This window comes from Carcharodon carcharias, chromosome 26 (genome assembly GCF_017639515.1).
Source record: "Carcharodon carcharias isolate sCarCar2 chromosome 26, sCarCar2.pri, whole genome shotgun sequence".
Lineage (NCBI taxonomy): Eukaryota > Metazoa > Chordata > Chondrichthyes > Lamniformes > Lamnidae > Carcharodon > Carcharodon carcharias.
This window is the reverse complement of record NC_054492.1, coordinates 40,870,080-40,893,883: the sequence shown is the minus strand read 5'-3', so window position 1 is coordinate 40,893,883 and position 23,804 is coordinate 40,870,080. Positions and strand designations below refer to the sequence as shown.

At 40.1% G+C, this 23,804-nt stretch overlaps 1 protein-coding gene across 3 annotated transcripts in view; it reads right to left on the bottom strand.

Annotated features, from left to right (window-relative positions):
• rnf111 (ring finger protein 111) overlaps positions 1–23,804 on the bottom strand; it is a 120,485-nt gene that overhangs the window by 72,608 nt on the left and 24,073 nt on the right. For 2 of the 3 annotated variants that reach the window (XM_041175168.1, XM_041175170.1), the window contains exon 2: positions 5,684–6,591. In XM_041175168.1, coding sequence (XP_041031102.1) covers positions 5,684–6,509 — 826 coding nt within the window. In that variant the 5' untranslated portion in view covers positions 6,510–6,591. Of the gene's footprint in view, positions 1–5,683; positions 6,592–8,078; positions 8,099–23,804 lie in introns of those variants that run through there. The other variant, XM_041175169.1, reaches the window with a different exon arrangement.

The window sequence follows — 23,804 nt, the reverse complement described above, 5'->3', positions numbered from 1 at the left end:
CAGGATAGTCATAATGGGAGACTTTAATTATCCGAATGTAGACTGGGACAGTGGTAGTATAAAGGGTAGAGAGGGGTAAAAGTTCCTAGATTGAGTTCAGGAAAATTTTCTACAGAACCATTTGTCCAATCCAACACGAAACGATGCACTGTTGGACCTGGTTCTTGGAAATGAGGTGGGCCAAGTAGATCAAGTGTCAATGAGGGAACATTTAGGAGACAGTGATCACTGTATTGTATGTTTTAGGATGATGATAGAAAAGGACAATAGGTAATCAAGAGTAAGAGTAATTAACTGGATGAGAGCAGACTTCGATGGGGCAAGAACGAAGCTGAGCCAGATGGACTGGAACTAAATATTGGCAGGCAAAACTGTAGAACAATGGGCTACCTTCAAAAAAAAATTGGTTTGAGCACAGTCAAGGTACAATCCATCAAAAGGGAAAGGTAGGGCAAACAAATCCAGAGCTCCCTGGATGAAAAAGGAGATAGAAATTAAGATAAAGAAGAAAAAGTGTGCTTACAGCAAGTGTCAGGTGGAAAATACAATTGAGAACCAAGAGGACTCCTGAAGGTTCAGAGGGGAGGTGAGAAAGCATATTAGAGAAGCGAAGATATATAATGAGAAAAGACTGGCAGCCAACATCAAAGGGAAATCCCAAAGTCTTCTATAGGCATATAAATAGTAAAAGAATGGTAAAAGGAGGAGTAGGGACCTAAAAGAGAATTTACTCATGGACAAAGGGGCCATGGCTGAGATATGAAATGAATATTTGGCACCTGTCTTTACCAAGGAGGTAGATGCCACTCAGGCCATGGTGACAGACAAGGGTTCAAAAATTGATATGGAAAAGGTGGAGAAAGTGTTGAATAGATTGCCAGTACTTAAAGTTGACAAGGCACCGGGACTGGATGAGATGCATCAAAGGATATTGAAGGAAGTGAGAATAGAAATTGCAGGGGCACTGGCCATAATTTTTCAGTCTTCACTGGACTCAGGGGAGGTATCAGGGGACTGGAGAATTGCAAACATTACACCCTTTTTCAAAAAAGGTTGTAAGGATAAGCCCAGCAATTACAGACCTGTCAGTTTAACTTCAGTAAGATAAAAGCAAAAAACTACGGATGCTGGAAATCCAAAACAAAAACAAAAATACCTGGAAAAACTCAGCAGGTCTGGCAGCATCATATTTGATGCTGCCAGACCTGCTGAGTTTTTCCAGTTTAACTTCAGTGGTGGGCAAGATTCTAGAAACAAATATTCAGGATAGAATTAGTACACACGTGGAAAAATATGCATTGATAAGGAAGAACCAGCATGGATTTCTAGAGGCAAAACCATGTTTAACTAACTGGCTGGAGTTTTCTGAAGAAGTAACAGGAAAGGTCGATGAGGATAACGCTGTTGATGTGGTGTACATGGACTTTCAAAAGGCATTTGATACAGTGCCACACAACAGACTTGTGAGAAAAGTTATTGCTCATGGAATAAAAGGGACAGTAGCAACGTGAATACAAAACTGGCTGAAAAATAGGAAGCAGAGATTCATGGTCAATGAATATTTTTTGGGCTGGAGGAAGGTTTGTAGTGGAGTTCCCCAGGGGTCAGTATTGAGACCTTTGCTTTTCCTGATATATATTAATGATTCAGATCTTGGTGTGAAGGGGACAATTTCAAAGTTTGCGGCTGATACGAAGCTTGGGAGTGTTGTAAACTGTGAGGAGGGCATTGTAGAACTTCAAAAGGACATAGACAAGTTGGTGGAGTGAGCAGATAGGTGGCAGATGAAGTTCAATGTGGAGAAATGTGAGGTGGTTCATTTTGGTAGGAAGAACATGGACAGACAATATAAAATAAGGGGTGAAATTCTGAAAGGGGTGCAGGAGCAGAAAGACCTGGTTGTATATGTGCATCAACCATTGAAGGTGGCAAGACAGGTGGAGAGAGCAATTAATAAAACATATAGTATTCTGGACTTTATTAATAGGGGCATAGAGGACAAGAGCAAGGTTATGCTGAATTTATATAAGACACGCGTTAGACTTCAGCTGGCGTATTGTGTACAGTTCTGGGCGCCACATTATAGGAAGGAAGTGAACACATTGGAGAGAGTGCAGAAGAGGTTTACAAGAATGGTTCCAGGGATGAGAAACTTCAGCTATAAGGATAGATTGGAGAGGTTGGGACTGTTCTCCTTGGGGAGAAGAAGGTTAAGAGGAGACTTGATAGAGATGTTCAAAATAATGAAGGGGCTGGACAGAGTAGATCAGGAGAAGCTGGTCCTACTTGTAAAAGGATCAAGAACGAGAGGGCACAGATTTAAGGTGATCTGCAAAATGTGCAAATGTGACATTAGAAAAAACTTTTTCACACAATGAGTGGTTTGGATCTGGAATGCACTGCCTGCAAGTGGTGGAGGTAGGTTCAATCGAGGCATTGAAGAGAGTATGGTACTGAGAAACATATCAGAAAGGCTCAGGTCTAATCCCTGACCTAGGCTCAGTTACTTGATATTAGCCATTGACACACTACAACTGGTTCAGTGACCTTGGGTGGGGGGGAAAAGGAAAACAAATCTACCAAGCTCTGCCAGTCATCATTACACAGTGCCCACTGTGGAAAAGTGCACATTAGTGTTTGAAAAGGCCAACATCGTGCTTAACTGTGATGCTGATACTCACAGAAGCATGGTCACTCGGGTCAAGCACCAGAGAGCTGGTCATGCTCATGGAATTCATGCTCATGAATTAGTGTCTTCAGGAGGGGAGTGAAATTTGGAAAGCAGGAGAAACAAGATCAGTTTCAAGTACAGACCCTCCATAACTATTTCCTAGCCTATAATTGTAGGGTTTGAAAAATGAACAAGTAACATTGACAGCAAGGAACAAAGTAGTTTACAACCCAGATCACGCTGTTCAGTTGGCTTAAGAGAGATGCATTGCAGTGAGGGTATCATGTAGGAAAGGCAGTTCTACATATATTCTGCCACAGGGAGAAAATCCGAATAGCGCGGATTCTGGTTGAGGTCTGAAAATTGTCAACAGATTCAGGCCCTGGACATTTATTGAATATTGGTTTCTACTGTGCAATAACAGTACTGGGTTTCTGTCACCCCCATATTTATATTAAAGGGACACCACTGGAGGCATTGCAAATTTTAGTGGATAATAGAGTTAATCATATCATGAGTGTGAATACATTTTATCAATGTTCTTGACACATGAACAATATGACTACAAGATTATGTGCAATTACTTCAGTGGTTCTGAACATTCTCTTAAATCAAAGGTACTGTTATCGTACATATAAAAAAGGTACATGGCAGACAAATTTGCTACTTAGTGAACAGCAACTGAATTGTGTATGATGCCATGCAATGAAACAGATTAGCACAGTGCCATCTGAAAGCCACTTGCCTCATGACTACACTAATGTTGCATGTTTTTCCATTACCAAGATACCTTACTCCCATGACAATGCCAGCCTTTGCATCCACCTCAGCTTCTCCCTGGCTGAAACCTTCATTCATTCTTTGGGGACTTCTAGACCCTGATTTTTCCAATGTCCTCTGAACTGGTCTCCTATCTTTACACCCTCTGTAAATTCCAACATGTCCAAAACTCACCTGTCTGTACACTGTCCCACAGTATGCCCTCTTTGCCAATCGTCACTGCACTCTTCACTGGCTTGCAATGTCCTGCAAACCACTGAATTTAAAATTTCAAATCATTCTGTGGCCTCACCCAAAAATATCCCCACAAACCTGTTCAGCCATATTGCCTCTGACATCCTTTTCCATATCTTCTTTCTATATGTCTCATTATTGGTGGCACAGCCCTCGCCCATTTTGGCACATGAATTTCCTCTTAACCTCTCCATTTCTCTGTGTCTAGCTTTTAAAATCCATCTACTATGGTCAACCTGCCTAAACTCTCATCCATGGCTTACAGTACAATCCATTTAAGTAGTTTGCCCTCTTGTTGTAACGCACATTGGAGCATTCACAAATGCATCATATCGTTGTTTTTATGGTTACCATTCATGTACATATAGTTATGCACAAATTGCAAATATTCAATTCATGCTTTTGCTCATACCATAATGCTTTCTTGCTACCCCACTAAGCTGGTTATCTTTATAGTAGTTCTTCCTATGAAATTCCAAACAGAAAGGGAGTGGTTGTTGTCCACACATGACCCTATTCCTCACAGATTAAACCTACCAGGTTTGCTGACTGCAAAATATTATACATGCACTTTCAGCATGCTCATCTGCTCTAATGCAACTAATGGATATCGGACCTTTCACTGTACTGTCTAAATCAGATTGCAGACAAATTAAAAATTTTCAAACTTGGAGGTTTGAACCGAGGCACAATTTATATTACAATGGCAGTTTTTTTGCCATTCTGCTTCAGCGTCAGATCAGAACCAGACAGTGGATTTACACTTTAGCAACAATAATTCACAACAAAGTTAGCACTGTAGTGCAAATTCTTCTTTCGACAGCACCTCCTATGTCCACTACAACCTAGAAGTAGGCAAATGGAAATACCACCAGCTGCAAGTTCTTTCAAGTGACACTCCTAAGTGGGAAATATATTACTTTACCTTCATTGTCAGTGGGTCAATATCAAGCCACTTAAGGAGATATTAGGTCAGATGACCAAAAGCTTGGTCACAGTGGTAGGTTCTAAGACACGTCTTGAACGAATGAGGAGACGGGAAGAGAGGAAGAGGTGTAGGGAGGGAATTCCAGAGTTTAGAGCCCGGGCATCTGAAGGCACAGTTATCAATAGTGGAGCAATTGGGGATGCCCAAAAAGCCGGTATTGGGGAAGTGCAGCTATCCTATGGGGTTGTGGTGCTGGAGGAGATTAGAGATAGGGAGGGGGAGGGGCAAGGGCATGGAGAGTTTGGAAAAAAGGATGTAAACTTTGAAATCAAGATGTTGCTTGACCAGGAACCAAGGCAGATCAGTGAGCACAGGGGCGACTGCAGAATGGGATTTGGTGTAAGCTCAGACAAGAGGGCACAGTTTTGGATGTCCTTAAGTTCACCAAGGGTAGAATGATGGAGACCAGCTAGAACTACATTGGAATAGTCATGTCTAGGAGGTAACAAAAGCATGAATAAGGGTTTCAGCAGATCAGCTGAGACAGGGGTGAAACTGGCTGATGCTACGAAGGTGGAAATATCCAGCATTACTGATGGTACCAGTATGAAGTCAGAAGCTCATCTCAGGGTCAAATCATCTTGGCAACGGTGGGGGTGGGGGCCCCGCACGCGTAGTAGATGGGTGATAAATGCCGGTCATGCCAGTGTAGCCCATTATCCATGAAGGAATAATCAGGTGCAGAGTGTTCCAATTTATATTGCATAATTCCAATCAGGATGTCCAATATAGCAGCGGTGTTGTGATAGCAGAGGGCTGAAACATTGAAAGGAAAGATTGGAGTGTGTATGAGCAGCAAATATCTAAATAAACAAAATGTAGATACCTTTGAAGTAACTGATTGAATACCTATATTGGGCATGCAGTTGTATGGTTGATAGTAATGAAAAGGCAAATGGCAATGTTTTTTATTGTGCACAGCTCTTTTTCAGTTTCCACATAATGTGCAACCTCATGCCCGTTATTCTCATTATCCTTCAAGGGAAAAAAACTTTGAGAAAAAGTTTTACCTGAGGCAACTGTTGTACTATTTTGGTGGCTTTCATTCCTCGACACATACAAATCCTCTTCTTCTTCAGTTGAAGAGCTGGAGGAGGATTCACTACTAAGGTCATTATCGCCTGAACTGCTAGAACTTTGCAGCAAGGCATACTTCCTGCGAGCAATCACTTCCCTTTTCTTCCTCTGCAATAAAATCCGTTCCTTCTGCTTTTGAGTCCGTTGAGAAGGATTGGTTTTTGTAAATTTCTTTCTCTGTTGTGGCCTTCGTAGACTGCTGTTCGGGAGACAAGGTCGCTTGATTAAGATCCCTGATATAGATTCCTGCTCAGACCGAGGCCACTTGTGCATTTTTGAATGAACTGTTCTACTTGTGCTACTCAATACTGCCTGGGAATGTCTGTCTGGAATCTCCTCCTCGTCTTCTGAAGTCACTGTGTCAGAGCCACCAAAGCGTAGACTTGAAGAAGGAGATGAAACACAGTCACTAAAAGGGGAGTCATCTGCATGGTCTTGTGGCTGTACGCGAGGCCTCAGACCAACATTACCCTGGCGATCTTTGAAATCAGAGTTTTGAGTTTCTGAGGGACCAGCCTGCTGGCTCTTACGCTTTTTTCTGACAACAATCATTTTCTCCTGTTCTAGTCTGTTTCTATTCATGTCCTTTATCCGCTTTCCAGAATCACAAATATGAGAGTAGTCATTTCCAACCTTGCTTGCAATCATTTCAACGTCTGTACTAAAACTTTTTGTTGCCAGGATTGGCTCAGGGTTCATCAATGCACCCTTTGAACTCTCCTGTCTTTTGGGTGCATCAGGTGTTATCTCAGTCTTCATATCCAGGTTGAATGTCTAGTTTAGAAGAATTACATCCAGAGGTCCGTTAAGGGACTGGGTGAACTTGAACTTGCACTAATGTCTGAAAGATATAGGACAGAAGAAAAATAAAATTAGTCATGGTGTTATAAATAAATATTCTGCTATATATAAAATGCCATATACATGTCTGATTTGAGTATCATATTATCAGACATTGTTAATGATTCCATTGCCTCAGGTTCTGTTTCCCTCTTCTTCAAATCTGCCATCACCCCTCTCCCCAAAAAAAACTCTTGATCCCTTCACCCCTCCACAAAATCCTTTAACATGTTGTTGCCTCCCAAATTTGTGCCCATCTTTCCCAGAACTCTAATCCCCTCCATTCAGGTTTCCGTCCCACCAGAGTACTAAAACAGCTTTCAAAGTCACAGGTGATATCCTATGTGACTGACAGAAACAAATTCTCCCTCCTCGTCCTTCTGGATCTGCCTTCAATCTTTGCACAGTTGATCACATCACCCTCCTCCAATGCCTCTGCACCATCGTTCAGCCGGATGAGGCTGCTTGGTTCCATTTTAATTTAACTGATTGCAGCCGGAGAATCATTTTGGTTTTTCTTCTCATTCCCATAGTTATTTCTGGTGTCCTCCAAGCATCTGGACGAACAGAAATTTCCTCCAAATAAATATTGGGAAGACTGAAGCTATTATCTTTGGCTCCCACCACAAACTCCACTCCTTTGTCACTAATTCCATCCCTCTTCATGGTAACTGTCTGAAGTTGAACCAAACTATGTGCGACCTTGGGGTCATATTTGGCCCAAAAATGGGCATTCACTACATATCCATGCCGTCACTAAGACACTCTATTTCCACCTCGTAACTTTGACCATCTCTGTCGCTGCCTCAAGTCCTTTGTTACCACAAGGCTTGACTATTCTAATGCACTCCTGGCTGGTCTCTCACATTCTACCCTCTGTAAACTGAGGTCATCCAAAACTCTACTGTCCGTATCCTACTTCACACCAAATGACATTCACTCATCATCCGTGCTCAACGACCAACACAGATGCCTAGTTAACGGACACTTCAATTATCAAATTTTCATCTTCATCTTCAAATCCTTCCATGGCCTCCCCCGCTTGTCTCTGTAACCTCTTCTAGTCCTATAATCTTCCAAGATATCCATGCTCCTCTAATTCTGGCCTCTTGAGCATTCCCATTTTTAATCACTCCACTTTTGATGGCTATGCCTCCAACATATCCAGCCCCTGAGCTTTGTCATTCCCTCCCCAAATCTCTCCATCTTTCTGCTTCAATTTCCTCCTTTAAGACAATCCTTAAAACCTAACACTTTGACCAAGTTTTTGGCCATTTACTCTAATATCTCATTTGGCTCGGTGTCACATTTTATTTTATAATGCCTCCATGAAGTGCATTGGGATGTTTAATTATATTACAGATGCTAAATAAATACAAGTTGTTTTTGTTGAGGAATGATGGCATTCATATTACAAAGAGGATAAAGCGCAAATGGTGAAGGCACTAAGATTTACAAGGTTAACACAAGAACGGAATGTGTAACTACCAGAATGACAAAACAGGCTTTGGTTCTCCTCCAAAGAGAAAGGGAAGGCTGTCGGAATGACCTATCAAAGATGTTGCCACTTGTGGAGAACGCAAAACTATGAGTCACAATTATAAAGTAGTCATCAATAAATTCAATATGGAATGCAGGAGAAACATCTTCACCCAGAGAGTGATTAGAATGTGTTACTTGCTACCATGGATCAATTTTGGAGAAAAGAATAGAAGGATATGCTGTAGGTCCCACAGAAGAGGCCAGTGGGCAAAATTAAAGCACATGGCATTGGGGGGTAACATAATGGCATGGATTGAGAACTGGCCGACAGGCTGGGAATAAATGGGTCTTTTTCTGGGTGGCAGTCGGTGACAAGTGGTATACTGCAGGGATCAGTATTTGGGCCCCAGCTATTCACGATATATATATTTTATTTATATATATATATGACTTGGATGAGGGAACCAAATGCAATATTTCCAAGTTTGCTGATGACACTAATCTGGGCAGGGTTGAGAGTTGTGAGGAGGATGCAAGGAGGCTTCAGGGTGATTTAGACAAGTTGTATGTGTGGGCAAACACATGGCAGATGCACTATAATGTGGATAAATGTGAAGCTATATGCTTCGGTGTGAAAAACAGAGAGGCAGATTATAATTTAACGGTGAAATATTGGGAAATGTGGGTGTACAAAGGGATCTGGGTGTCCTTGTACACAAGTCAATGAAAATAAATAGGCAGGTGCAGCAAGCAATTAGGAAGGCAAATGGTATGTTGGCCTTCATTGCAAGAGGATTTCAAGTAGGGATTCTTACTGCAGCTTTACAGGGTCTTGGTGAGGCCACATCTGGAGTAATGTGTGCAGTTTTGATCTCCCTACCTAAGAAAGGATAATCTTGCCATAGAGGGAGTGCAGCGAAGGTTCACTAGGCTGATACCAGGGTTGGCAGGAATGTCGTATGAGGAGAGATTAGTTCAACAGGGCCTGTATTCACCAGAATTTAGAAGAATGAGAAGGAATCTGATTGAAACGTATAAAATTTTAACAGGGCTAGACAGACTAGATGCAGCGAGGATGTTTCCCTTGGTTGGGGAGCCTAGAACCAGGGGCCACAGTCTCAGGATACAGGGCAGGCCATTTAGGGCTGAGATGAGGAAATATTTCTTCATTCAGAGGTGGTCAACCTGTTTCTCTACCACAGAAGGCTGTGGAGGCCGGGTCACTGAGTATATTCAGGAAAGAAATTGATAAATCTTTGGATATTAGAGGCATCAAGGGTATGGAGAGAAAGCGGGAATAAGGCATTGAAATCGAGGATCAGCCACAATCATGCTGAATGGAGGAGCAGGCTCAAAGGGCCAAATGGCCTACTCCTGCTCCTAGTTTCTATGAAGCAGAATGAGGGGAAACCCATGTAGAATAATGCAGAGAGAGTTAGACAGAATGGCTGGTTTCTGTGCTGTAAATTATATGCAATTCTATTAATATCAGTGCTAGAAAATGCCAAATTAACAATTAACAATCAACTCGATGGCTTAAAAGGTAACATTGTGTTTGAGTCAGGAGGTGGTGGGTTCAAGCCCCACTGCAGGGCTTTTGTATACAATCCAGACTGATGCTCATTTGCAGTACTGAGGCAGTGTTCCATTGTTGAAGCTGCCATCTGTAGAATGAGAAAAGTGCATAAAATATTCTACAGCCTTATTAAGAACAACAGGGGAGTTCCTCTGGTGTTTTGGTCAACATTTATTACTCAAGCAACAGCACCAACTAGATTATCTGGTTATATACCTTATTGCTGATTTTGGGACTTGGCTGTACATAAGCTTTTTCTTTTTCTTTTGGTCTCTAATTTGATATGGAATTATCAATATCAGAGATCTCCTATTGATTGGCCTACCATTTCCAAATTCCATATTTGCCTTTAAACTGTATTGGTTTTTTTTTCAGATATATCTAGTTAAAATTCCAAGATAACAAGTTTTACAACTGAAAGTTTAAAAAAACTTGAGCTAGTCCTTCTGTTTAAGTGCAGTGAAAAAACACCACTCCCAACACAAATCGTCCCAACACAAATATCCCACTGATTAGCACAAGGGTTCACCTTCATGGTTTTTCAAGCCTTCCAATTTCCTTCCTGGATCTCATGCAAATACTGATTGTCCCATGTCACTCTCTCTAATCTGTTACATTCTATTTCCTGCTTTTGTCTGGTATTATACTTTAATTTATCTTTCTTCAAAATTATCCACTTTCAATGGACATTTGCTTTGCATCCATTTGTCCCAGCTCAGTTCTCAGCAGCTAAGAGGAAACATGGTATGTACAGCAAGTTGCAATTTGGTGCAAATGCTAGAGACGGAAATCCTAACCTATGCCTCAACTGCTTCCGTGGTATCAAATATTAAACGCAAAAGTAACAAAGATGTTTTTATTGGTAAAAATCATGAAAAGTGACAACCCGTGGTATAAAATGAATGGCTACCATGGTTTACCAAGGTATAGAAACTCTCCATAGACTAATAGACAGTTGTATAAATTATTCCCATGTCCTCCTTGCCAAATTGATTTGTAAACTAATTTTGTACTATTTTTACATTCATGAGACTCAAAGTTTTAAATTAATCGCGAACTAAGAATAAAAACACTTTCATTTCTAGAAAGGGAAGGAAAACACAAGGAATAATTTTATCAAACAATTTCAAATCAAAATCAGGCATTTACTATAAAATACTTACTAAAATTGTCAATATACTGATTCATATTTTCCTATGGAACAGTAGGGATTTTCTTTCATGACATATGATGACAATATAGTATTATCCAGAAATCTGGAAAGGCTGTTAGTCTTAATAACTAAACAGGGTTCATATGAGGAGTTTAGTAAAATGTCATGGAATTTCCAGACCATGTCAGACTGAACTACATACCCAGCAGTACGATTATAGCTTTGTTGTTTCAAATAGGTTTGTGTCAGAAGATTGTGTTATGAGCAAGGGTAATATACAAGTGACTGTGATCATGGCAATTTGACAAGAATTACAAATTTGGCAAAAAAATATTGGCTTAAGTAGACTTTCTTTCTGTGACATAGTGGTGCCAATAGTTAATACTTTATCTGATAACACAGCTATATCTTGGTAACCAACTATGCTGTAGGAAAATCAGCTTTTTACTAGTAGGGACAAGCTGAGCAACGTGGTGATGAAGAGAAAAATGTGTTCTCTCAAACCTTGTTTTTGTTATTTCCTTGAATCACACAAACCTCAAATTCTGCTCAGTTATCAAATGGACATTCAGATAGGTACAGTGAATACCCATTTTTCTGCAATTAACATAAGGCATATTAAATTAAATAAGTGACATCACTGGTCTTGGCGTATTATCTTCTAATATGCCTCAGAAAAATAGGAACTTAAACCAATATTACTTCTGTGTGATCCTCTCAACTAACATAGTTGGTCAGTGATAGTATTCTCATCCAAATCAAAAAGTTTTGGGTTCAAGTCCCACTTTAGGGCACTGAATACTAAATCTAAATCGGCACTTCAATGCTGTATTGAGAAAGCTGCACTGATGAAAACACTGCCTTTCAAATGAAGTATTAAATCAAGGCCTCACCTGACCCTGCAACTGGATGTAAAAGATCAAAATGCACTATTTTTAATAGTAGTGGTGCCCTGGCCAATACACTTGGTCTAAACTTCCTGGAATTTAGCAGAACTAATTTTAACATAAAATTCTTAAGGGACTTGACAGGAGAGATACTGAGAAATTATTTCCATGGCTGGAAAATCTAGAACATGGGTGAGTCTTAGAGTAAAAGAGGTTGGCCATTTAGGGCTCAGAGAAGGAGAAATTTATTCACTCAAGGGGTTGTGAATGTTTGGAATTTTCTACACCAGAGAGCTGCAGATGCTAAATTGTTGTGTATACTCAAGATATAGGTCAACAGATTTTTTGGGTAGCAGGAATTAAGGGAAATAGGAATAATGCAGGAAGGTGACACAAAAACTTTGAAATCTTGTGAACTGCAAGGATAGTGATAGACAGGCTGTTGGAATGGGCCGGTACTTGGCGGATGAAACTTAATGCAGGCAAGTGTGAAGTGATACATCTTGGTAGGAGAAACGAAGAGATGCAATATAAAATAAAGGGTACAGCTCCAAATTCTTAAGGGGCAGGAGCAAAAGGACCTGGGAGTATTGTACACAAATCATTGAAGGTCGCAGACAGGTGGCAAAAGGGGTGTATAGGGCATGTGGGATCCTGGTAAAAGCAAAATAGTGCGGATGCCGGAAATCCAAAACAACACCACAAAATGCTGGTAAATCTCAGCAGGTCTGACAGCATCTGTGGAGAGAGAAACAGAGTTAATGTTTGGAGTTCGTATGACCCTTCTTCCGACCCTTCTTGTCTTCCTTCTCCTCATGTGGGATCCTGAGTTTTATAAATAATAGTATGAAGTACGAAAGTTAGGTAGCTATAGTGAACCTTCATAAAATGAGCAGTTCAGCCTCAACTGGAGTCTCATGTCCAATTCTGAACACCACACTTGTGAAGGCATTGGAGAGTGTACAAGGAATTACAAGAATGGTTCGAAGGAGGAGGGTTTAGAGGTGCTCAAAATCATGAGGGGTCTGGGTCAAGTAGACAGAGTGAAGTTGTTCCCATTGGCCGAGGGTTAATGACACTGATTTAAAGTAGACGGCAAGAGGCCGAGGACACAAGGGGAAAAAACGCAGCGAGTTGTTAGGATCCGTAATACACTATCTGAGAACGTGCTGAAGGCAGATTTAATCATAGCTTTCAAAAGGAATTGGATAATTATAAGAGAAAATAATTTGCAGCGCTATGGAGAATGTGCAGGTAAGTGGGACTAACTGAGTTGCTCTCCAGATAGCATGGTCGTGAAGGCCAAATCGCCTACTTTTGTGCTGCAACCATTCTATGATTCTCTAAGGTGGAGTTGAGGTAGATCAGACATGATCTTACTGAATGTTGGAGCAGGGGCCAAATGACCTACTTGTGCTACAATTTTTTTTTAAGTTATGTTCAATAGCTATCCCTCAGCCAAAATTATTAAAACATATGATCTAGTCATTAGTACATAGCTGATTGCGGGACTTTGCAGCGTGCAAATTTTCTGACACATTTCTTACATTACAACAGTAGCTATGCTTCAAACGTATTTAAATGACTTTAAAGTGCTTTGGGCATCCTGAAGTCGTGAAAGTGTTACATAAATTCGCATCTGTCCTAAACTCCCACCACCAGTCCTTCATCCTGATCTTAGCTAATTCAAAGGTCTCTGAAAACATAATCCAAGTTTGAAATTGTTATTCTAATTGTACTGCTGAATGCTTATACTCAGCATTACACTTAACTGAAAATCTAGTAAAAATTATAAAATTATGCCAATTTCTGGATTCATCTATCTCATGCATTTTTACCATTGCAGTACTGTGTAAACTTGTACAAGTAGATCCATAGATTCCTGTTCGAGATTACCAAAGCTTGGTGAAGGCAGCATTCCCTGATCATTATGGCCAAATTCAGGAAATGCATAGATTTGGTTTAAAACATGGGGCCAATGGTAGAATGACCTACTGTATTGCTGACACATCTATCATCAAAGCCAAAAGCTTCCACCAAATGGTCCTTCTACATTCCAAGCATGGATTTTTAAGCAGTCCTTGCCTGAGATTTAAGTCAATGTTGACCACAAAGAACCAACTTCCACAGAAAAATAATCAGCTGACTGCATCTATATTACTGCAAGGCACCAAGTATCACTTTTCAATGATTAAAATCGTTTGTGCTTATTTGCAGTACAATCTTAACTGAATTCAGAAGACCGTCCTTTATAGCTTTGTCTACTAATATACATGCTTCTATCTCCACTCACACAGACTTTCCATCGGTGATTATATGACAGCAAGATCGAGAACTTAACAAAACATGAAGTTACTAATCTTATAATGTGATGAATATCTGCAAGCACATGCTGCACGTGCTTGACTCATGCCAAAAATTGAACTTTTTCATACCTTGATAACTAATACATGCCTCATTCTGTTGATGACAACCCAATTTTACAGGCTTGGTGCATGCATATTCTCCTTGTACAGACTTAAGAGTAGAATCAGGAATAAAGGGCTGTTTTTACTTTCCTATGGATTTAATTTGCATGGTGACCTGAAACAATAAGTTCCACTACAATTTCAAAGAGCTTCTTCTCAGGATACGTTGGTATTTGGTTATATTACTGGACAACTATTTTAGGGAACACAAATTCAAATCCCACAATGGCAGTTTGAGACTCCCAGTTTTAAATTTAAAAAAGCTGATATCAATAGAAGTGACCACAAAGCTGTCAGATTGTATTAAAACTCAAATAGTTCACTACTGTCTTTTAGATTTTTTTCATTCTTTCACGGGATGTGGACTTCAGTGCTAACATAGGCATTGCAGAATTGCTGTCTCTGATGTCAAAAATCCTACTTGGAATGAAGTACTCCTCAAAACGTGTGACACAAGAGCTATACATTTTCAGATACCGGAAACAGCTAGCAAAGTTAACCTACCTTCTCAACTTAGGATAGATAATGCATGGCGTGGAAAGATTTAAAACTTGTTTTCCCAGCTTCTGAAAGTGGAAATATAAGTATTTGTAAATTATCCACCTAGTGACAAAGGTGGCAAAGGCTTTGTCATTCCAGGTAGTGTCACTAGCAGCAAGCATAAAAATAAAATATGGGAATGAGAAAGAATCAGCCCTCATCCAAGGATCTAGATTTAAAATGATCTTTTCCACTTTGAGATGCTGATAGATCCACTGTATATTTCCAAAATTTTAGATTTCTAACATCTTTTTCATACCCAACAGCAGTATAATCAAGAAATGCTAACATTATTAAAGTTCAGGTACACTTTTAACATTATATTGTAATAAGTGTGAAGGGGTTAGTTGAGTTTGCAGACAAACAGCATTTGTTGATAGATTACTTTTATAGAAATCAAACACAGGATTGCATTTACTTAGATACTATCCCAGTGTTCCACAATCCAAACTCATGTCTAAATACATACACAGAAAAAGGAAATTTAGTTCACCTGCTGAGAAATTCAGACGGTCAGAAACAAAATTATTTCTGCACACTCGTAGCAGGTAAACTTGGGCCACTTCCCCAAATATAAACCTCAGCCTTAAGTGCACCTCCCACAGTGTGGTACATTCAGCTCACAAGCAACCGCTGTCTCCGTCACACCTCAAGGAAGCTGTCAAAGACATTAATCAGCCCAGGCTTGAAACTAGATTTCGACTGCATACAATAATGTTCCTAACTTGAGGAAAATATTTTGTTCTTGCTACATTTGAGGCTTGATCATCAAGAGGTAAAGAGCTGCACATTCTAACACTCAGTTCACAGTCAGCCAATGGATATCCCTTTCAACTTAACTTCCATTTTCTCTGGGGAGATGCCTATTAGCTCGTGGTCTTTTGCTGCTGAAATTGTGAAATCAGCAGAGTGCAGCTTAATTTTGCAAACAGCCATCATCTAGACAACTAATGAAGATGTCATATTGCAAGAGATGATCCAAACTAATATTGTAGTAAGAACAGAAAAACAGTGTAAGTAAGCAGATCTGTCAGCATCTGAAAAAAGATGGCAGGTTAATATCTTCGATGTGCTCATTTGTCAGAAGTGGAAAATAAGTGATGTTGGTCATAGGTCTGATCAAAACAATTTGGAGCAGTGGTTGGGGGGGGGATGGAGAAGAACAAATAGGTAGAAGTCAAGAATTCTAGCTGCTGGTTCCCAGATAACCTAATGAATTGAATACCTAGTGAACCTGCTCTTCTTAAAAAGATGGATGATATACAGTAGTATATAGAAATCTGAGAGATAGGGGAAAGGCATTAAAGAAAGAGGACATGAAAATAGCTAAGCAAGGTGGTGAAAAGGCAAAGGAAAGATGCACAAAAAATATAAAAATATGGGGAGGCAGTGCAGGAGAATAAAAATCAGAGATTGATGGAAGCACTCAGCTAGCCCAGCAAAGACAGGCTCACACTCGGGTGCAGACATTACTTTTCCCACACCCCACTCACCCTCTACACCATAGCCAGGTCTGATGAATACTGTAGCAGTTTTAAATGTTGTTCCATTTCTAGTAATGAGTTAAGAAATGGCAAGCACCTCTAGAAGGTCGTGGGGGAGGGCTGTGGGTTGCAAGACCTCATTCATCACTCATCCTGCCTATGGGATTTGGGGTGACTGAAGTGGTAAGTCTACAGGAAGATGGTCCATACTTCCTATTCGTCAACATCTGGGACATGCACTACTTAATCTGATTAGCAAATGCTGGACAACTGCTTCCTCCATATTTGCTGTGGTTGCACCGAGATGCTGCAAGTATGCATGGAATTGGTAGCAGTTACAGTTCTTACAACAGTTCCACCAACACTCATCTATCAGGGTTAGGGAGGAAACTGTAATTAGTGGAGTGAAAGATCCTGAACTGGCTGCCTCATTTTGCTTCTCATAAGGATTAGTGACAAGTTTGTCTTTCCCATTCTCCTGAGCATGCACACCTCAGATGTGGAGTTATCCATGTTTTCTCAAATCTAAAGGTCTTTTCTTTTCTTTAAACTTCCATTCCCTATCTCCCCCACCCGTAACCTTTGACACCCTTGTCTTATTTCTTAAATGGGAGACCCCTTATTTTTAAAATTGTGTTCCCTAGATCTAGTCTCTCCCACAAGGGAAAAGTGGACTCACAATAGTGCATAATTATAAGTAGCTTACTGATTGACAGCTTAGGACCAAATACAAATGTTGTAAACAAAAAGTTGACCATTTGTCTAGGATATATACAGTGAACTGGATGGCACAGGGTTTGGGTCGGGATAACAGACAGTCATTCAAGTCTTTCTGGTGGATTAACTACCAAGGGTCAAATAGCTTCCTTCATTTATCTTGTTTTATTGAGGATTACATAGATGATCAAATACAAGGTAGAGCGCAATACTGCTACACTCATTTGAGAAACATCAACCCAAGGGAGGCTACCAGCCAAAAATAATGATAAATGATTCAAGGTTAAATATTATTTTTCATTTAATTTAAATTTGGGGGAGATGGGAGGGGCCTTAGTAGGGAAGTTCATTATGTAGCCTGAGGAAACTGGTTTATAGCTAAAATTGTCTTTTTTGTTCAATATTTTATATTCTGATATGAAGCGTAGCTTGAAGCTGCCACATAAAGCTTGCCTCAGCATCCTTGCTGTATTCATTAACACGAGAAATTCCCACAGGACTGTAATGTTAAAGATAAAATACGCTTTCATTGTTACAAATTGTGGTGAAACACATCACGAGCATTTGTAGCAGAGCTGAAATTATGGTGCAGCTGCACCTACGTAGCTTACTGCATTGAAAATTATGGCAGAGTTCGGCTGTGGCGGGGCTTTCAACTTCACCTCGACACCCACAACTGCTTGACCATGAAGAGTCTGGAGCAGATGAGGCGGCACAGCTTCTTACTACGTTGGCCCCACCCCCCTACCAAGGTCTGCCCCCATGTGCCCTCCCCAACCCCCTTGGCCTTTTCATCAACACCACTCATACCCCGTCACCCCCACTTCCCCAACATGTTGCAAGGCCCCTGCACAACTGGATCAGGACTCTGGGGGGCTTAGAATCTGGGAACTGCTTGTAGTCCTAGTCACTGCTGCTGGGACTAGAGCTGCCAGCCAATCAAATTGGTTGCCAGGTCTCTGAGTGTGGGACTTCTGACACGAGTGAGGGGCAGAAGTCCCGGCTTCAGCCGATTAATGCTCCTGGGAGCGTTAACCAGCTGCAGGGTTGCTGTGGTCAGTGGGACGCGATCCCTGTCGACTCTTCCTAACTCAGGTTATAAATCGTTAATATACTATTATGGAAAGAATCTCAACTAGATGGTTGAGGAGATAGTTTATGTGACAGGTTATTTTTCATTTATTATTTAGGATGGGAGACTTGCTGTCGCTGAGGATGTGCACAGCTGTAAAACTAAATGTGGGGCACTTCACAGACAGTTGCACAACCATGCAGGTGCACAGCTTCAAAGGAACATAGCAAAAACCTGATCAGCAAAATAGCTGGTAAAACTCAAGGTGTCAATGTACAGAGAATAAGAAACCCTGGACATAGTATTGCTCCCTAACATGACTTAGCTCTTCTCACACAGGACTAATAGACACTCAGCTGAATGAAGCCACGTGCATAATTACAAGTATTGAGAGAACAACCAACCTGGCCCAGCTATTGGCCCTGTCCAACAACAACCTTCCTGACATCAGACACAAGGTAGAACCGCAGAATCTGCTCTTTCTTGTGCAAAACACATCATGCTTAATACTGTTAAAGGTTGCGGTTAATCCACTGAATGTCCTAGTTCAAAGTACCTCTATCTAAGGAATTTGGATGTCATCAGCAGATGACAGGTGAGGAAAAATAAGCTTCAAACATAACCAGCGACAGTTCCAATAATCTTGAACCATGGTTTGAACCTTCTATGACCTCAGTGGGTAAAGTTCAATTGCTTCAGATGTGGAATGTTCAGGTTTGGTGTAAATGACTATAAATGGGGCCTTTCTGACTCCCCTCTTTGCTGTGGCTAACTGAAAGATGTTCACCACAATCTTGTCAAAGGCAACTAGGGATGGGCAATAAAGGCTGGCGATGCTCATATCCCATAAATATATATTAAAAAAGTACTTGCAGATTACACCCATTGACAAAGGCTACCTAGTCTGCTAATGAACCAGGACTCCACTGTGTATTACTGCAAAAGATGATGCAAGTTACCTTACTATGGCAATAAGTTAAAATTGAAATAAAGTAGCACTACATTAATGAGGGGAGCATCAAAATCAGTTGTCACACCTAACAGTAATTGTACTGAACCAAGATGAAATGAAAGAAGAGAGATAAATGAGAAACTGGTGCACAATAAATGAGAAGGGAGCATTCAATGGAATGCAAGGCACTCGTCAGACACGATTTGCTTTTCAGCTTGTTGCTGCAGAGAGAACGCATGATTCTTGTCCAGAGCAGCTACCCAAACAAAGCTGCTGTGGATGCCTTCATCCTTACAGTACAGTGAAATGGCACTACCATCTTTTGTGAGCTTAACTCAATTGGTGATTCTAGATTAATTTGGATGCTTTCTTCTTCTGTTTTTAATCAAAAAAAATTGGAGTTTAAGGAAAATAATATTCCTGTCACCTTCGAAGAGCTGCAGTTTTTAACGCAGGCAGGGCAGACCAGATTACAGCTGTGCATTCCTTTCATTCTCAACCACCTAGTTTCATTTGCTCAGCAACATGCAAGAACAAAAACACTGGGGCTTCTGATTCAGAACCCTCACTCCAACTGATCTGTAAACAGATTACAACCACCTGGATTAAGTATATGCAAGAAAACAGAAGAAAATAACACTTTTCATAATCCTGCAGGTTCCACTCTACCTCTAAGTTATCTTCCTGTGGGTAAAGGGTCAAGCCATAAAACAGGAAGGCAGGGCAACAATCTGCTCAGCACACTCTCATTCATTCTACACAACTTCTTAGATCCTGCCCCCTCATGTGGACGTGAAAGATTTTGAATACAAGCAGGGCAGTGCTCCCTGGTGTTCTGGTCAATATTACTTATCCCTCAATCAATCAAACAACACGAAAACAGATGACCTGGTGATTATCATGTTTTTTTGTGGGAGCTTGCTGTGTGCAAATTGGCTGCTGGGTTTCCGACAGTAAAGCAGTGGCTACGCTTCATAAATAATTCATTGGCTGGAAGGCACTATGGCACATACCAAGTTCATGAAAGACACTATATAAATCTAAGTTTTAATCTACTTTAATTTGAAAGGTCTAAAATTATATTTCATACCTGTGGACCCTGGAGTTGCAAGTTTATTATGACTTACTCTAATAAAAATTACTTTAAAAGAGTTCACCTTCTCTATAAAGTAAATACAGTGACTTTTGTTAAAGTAGAAAAGTTTTTAACACTTTGTAATAGTTTAAATAGAATTAGCACTGCAGTTCCACTGAGTTTGTGATGGAGGCAGATTGATATACAGTAGAGTCCATTGGTGCTGACCATTGCCTTGCTCATAGCCTGTTGAAAGCTCCACATCAAAGGCATAGTTAATCTAACTGCATAAAAATAAAATATTACATATAAACTTAGATTGCAGCAAATTTTTATAATGATCAGAAGTAGTAACTTTATACAATTGTTTAAAAGAAACTGCAAGTTTTATACTCTCAGGATGTCGCAAAGTTATTTTTTTTTGAAGAGCAGTCATTTTTGTTTTGTATGCAAACCAAGATCCTACAAACAGCAGAAGAGTTCAACAACTACCAAATCCCTTTTATGGAAGAGATGCAGGACATTGGTACAGGTTCCTGTTTCCCGTTTCATGTGTCAGCTGAAAGACAGTACTGCACTGAAATGTCAGCCTAGATTATGTACACATAAAATCTGGAATGGGATCCAATCCCACAAATTTAAACTCAGAAGCGAGTGAGACCAAGATAATATTCAATTTAAAATAAACAGAATAATCTTCTGTAAGTGTGTGCCATTCGTTTCCGTAACTGCTAAACATTTGACTATACCTCAACAAAAAAGATAATTTGTAAACTGCAAAAAACCTAGTAACTTACAATTTCACTTTTAAAATCCTATATACGAAACAAAATGTTCAAAATTAACAATTATAATGGCTAAAATTTACAGTTTGCAATAAAAGAAAGATCAGCACTCACCATTCATTAAAAGTCTGTGGGTAGCTGTTAAATGGGCTGCTCAGTGAAAATTAAGCAATTAGAAGAGCTCTTTCAGTGTTGCGCCCTCTACAGAGGATCTGGAGCCCATGTGAAGAGGGCAAGCTACAACCAAAACAAAAACAGAAACACCTGGAAAAACTCAGCAGGTCTGGCAGCATCAGCAGAGAAGAGCACAGTTGACGTTTCGAGTCCTCATGACCCTTCAACAGAACTGACCCTTCAGTTCTGTTGAAGGGTCATGAGGACTCGAAACGTCAACTGTGCTCTTCTCTGCCGATGCTGCCAGACCTGCTGAGTTTTTCCAGGTATTTCTGTTTCTGTTTTGGATTTCCAGCATCTGCAGTTCTTTGCTTTTATCTCAAGCAACAACCAATCTCATCAGCAAACCAGATTGAAAAATTCACACTGAGGAGCGCAGAATCTAAGTGAATTAACTAGCCTAACAATACCTCAATGTAAAAATCATATACCAAAACCGAAATTAAGAGAGGGAAAGATGGGATTGAGGGAGAGAGAGAGAGAGAGAGAGATGAAGGAGACACCAAAAGAAAAAGTCCATTATTTTAATTTTAAAATCTCCAACAATAAGCAAGATCCGAAGGATCCACACTTCTACAGGATAATTTTCAGTGACAGGGGTGTTGTTTGGCGGTAGTTAAGACTTATGCTGTAAAAAATTCACTTACACATAGAATCATAGAATGATACAGTACTGAAGGATGTCATTCAGCCCACCATGCCTAACTTTTTACGTCATGTTTAGTACATAAGTGCTGCACCTCCACACCCTTCATGTGCTTGAATGCCAAGTCTCTCTGAGTTACCAGTTCTAGCAAAATTTGAGGAGCAGGGAAAATCAAATAGCAACTTCCTGATCTTATCATTTAAATGGCAATCGTGGACGCTGGAAGTTGCTATCCGATTTACTCCACAATAATGACAAGTGTTGATAGCCTCACTGTTGTTCTTAATGCTGAATCCAAACGCCATATCATTTAAAAAAAACTCAACACTGGTTTCCATGGATTAACCCTCAAAAATTCAAAACATCTCTAAATATAAAGGCAGAATGTTAAATTTATACCAATGGCTACAGTCAATCTGGACAATTCCATTTCACTGAGAATTATCTTCCTCCCCAATTCCCTTTAGCGTACTCTATGCCAGATTATGAAAGCCATCAAAGTAACATTGTCTGTGGTCAACTGACACATGAGCAGCACCAACACTGAGATAAATGATTATCAAGTTGGGAGAGAGACTGAAACACACAACTATACTCTGACACTTGACATAGCAAAAGTGAATAGGAAATTTTGACAGCAATTTATAATAGTAAATACTGACAATGGAAAGTAAGATCTTTGGACAGGAAGTGAACACCCTTCACATGAATTTTATATGTAAAGACTTTTAAATGAGTTATAAAAACACATTATATTGAACTTGAATCTATCTGGACTATCCAGCAGAAGTCACAAAGTAGCAATCAGAAATTGGGATCACTGGCTGATCTGTTTTTAAAACCAAGGCGAGTTCCACTCCACCAGTGCCACCTCTGGGAAGCATCAATACACTGAATATAAAGCCGACTTATATAGTTCATAGCCACATTTTAACAGCAACATAGATAAATGAAAACTTTGTTAACAAAGAAACAGAAATATATCTATTAAGTTCTGTTTATTGATCTCATTAAAATTCTTGAGGCATATGATTCAAAAACTCCAGTTCTTCAGCACATTTAGTAATGCAAGAACTAAAAAAGCCTGATAAGTAATTGCTTCGAATATGGTGAAATAACTAAAAAAAAAGGTGTGCTTTGATGTTATAAAACTGAACCGTTTGTTCATTTACTCAAATAAACTGGATACAAGCACACACACTTTCAAAAAAATCTAGTTGGGAGTATAAAACATTAGCAGGTTTATGCTTGTCAGTTGCCTAATGGCCAAATATCACAAAAGGTGAGGGAGGAGTGTGAATGGAGATGGGAAACAAATTTCCTTTGGAATTCAATCAAATAATTCCAAATAATACATCTGTCAACAGAAGGCCAGAATGAGTCAACTCCCTGGGGTCAACAGCATTGTCCAAGGTGTGCCACAACCTACTATGCAAAGGACATAAATGATGCCTACAGGTCAAACAGCTAACTTACCAATGGCAACAGGAGGTCAGGTAATTTAAGATAACTCTACACATGATAGGTAGTAAAAAAGAGCCCAAAAAGGTGAAAGGCTGAAAGCAACTTACTGTTGAGATACAAGTTTTTGGACAAACGATGGAGCAGTGCAGACCCTGGCAACCTGTATGATTGGCAAAGTGGTTTTGCCAGGTGAAATTATGAGATTGCAAGGACAAAAAAATGCTGCAACTTATAACAGAAAACCTCGACACACTGATGTTTCAAGGGCTTCACACATATTAATCACATAACACAAACAAAATGATTTATACCTGAGATGAACTTCAGTTTGTACATATGACAGCCAATGGTCTCTTGCACTTCTTTCAAAAGGACATAGACAAGGTGGAATGGGCAGATAGGTGGCAGATGAAGTTCAATGTGGAGAAGTGTGAGGTGGTGCATTTTGGTAGGAAAAAATAGACAGACAATATCATAAAAGGGGTGAAATTTTGAAGGGGGTGCAGGAGCAGAAAGACCTGGGAGTATATGTGCATAGGTCATGAAGGTAGCAGGACAGGTGGAGAGAGCAGTTAATAAAGCATATAGTATCCTGGGATTTATTAATAGGGGCAAGGAGGTTATGCTGAATTCATATAAGGCACTTGTTTGACCTCAGCTGGAGTGTTTTGTACAGTTCTGGGCGCCACATTATAGGAAGGATGTGAACACATTGGAGAGAGTGCAGAAGAGGTTTACA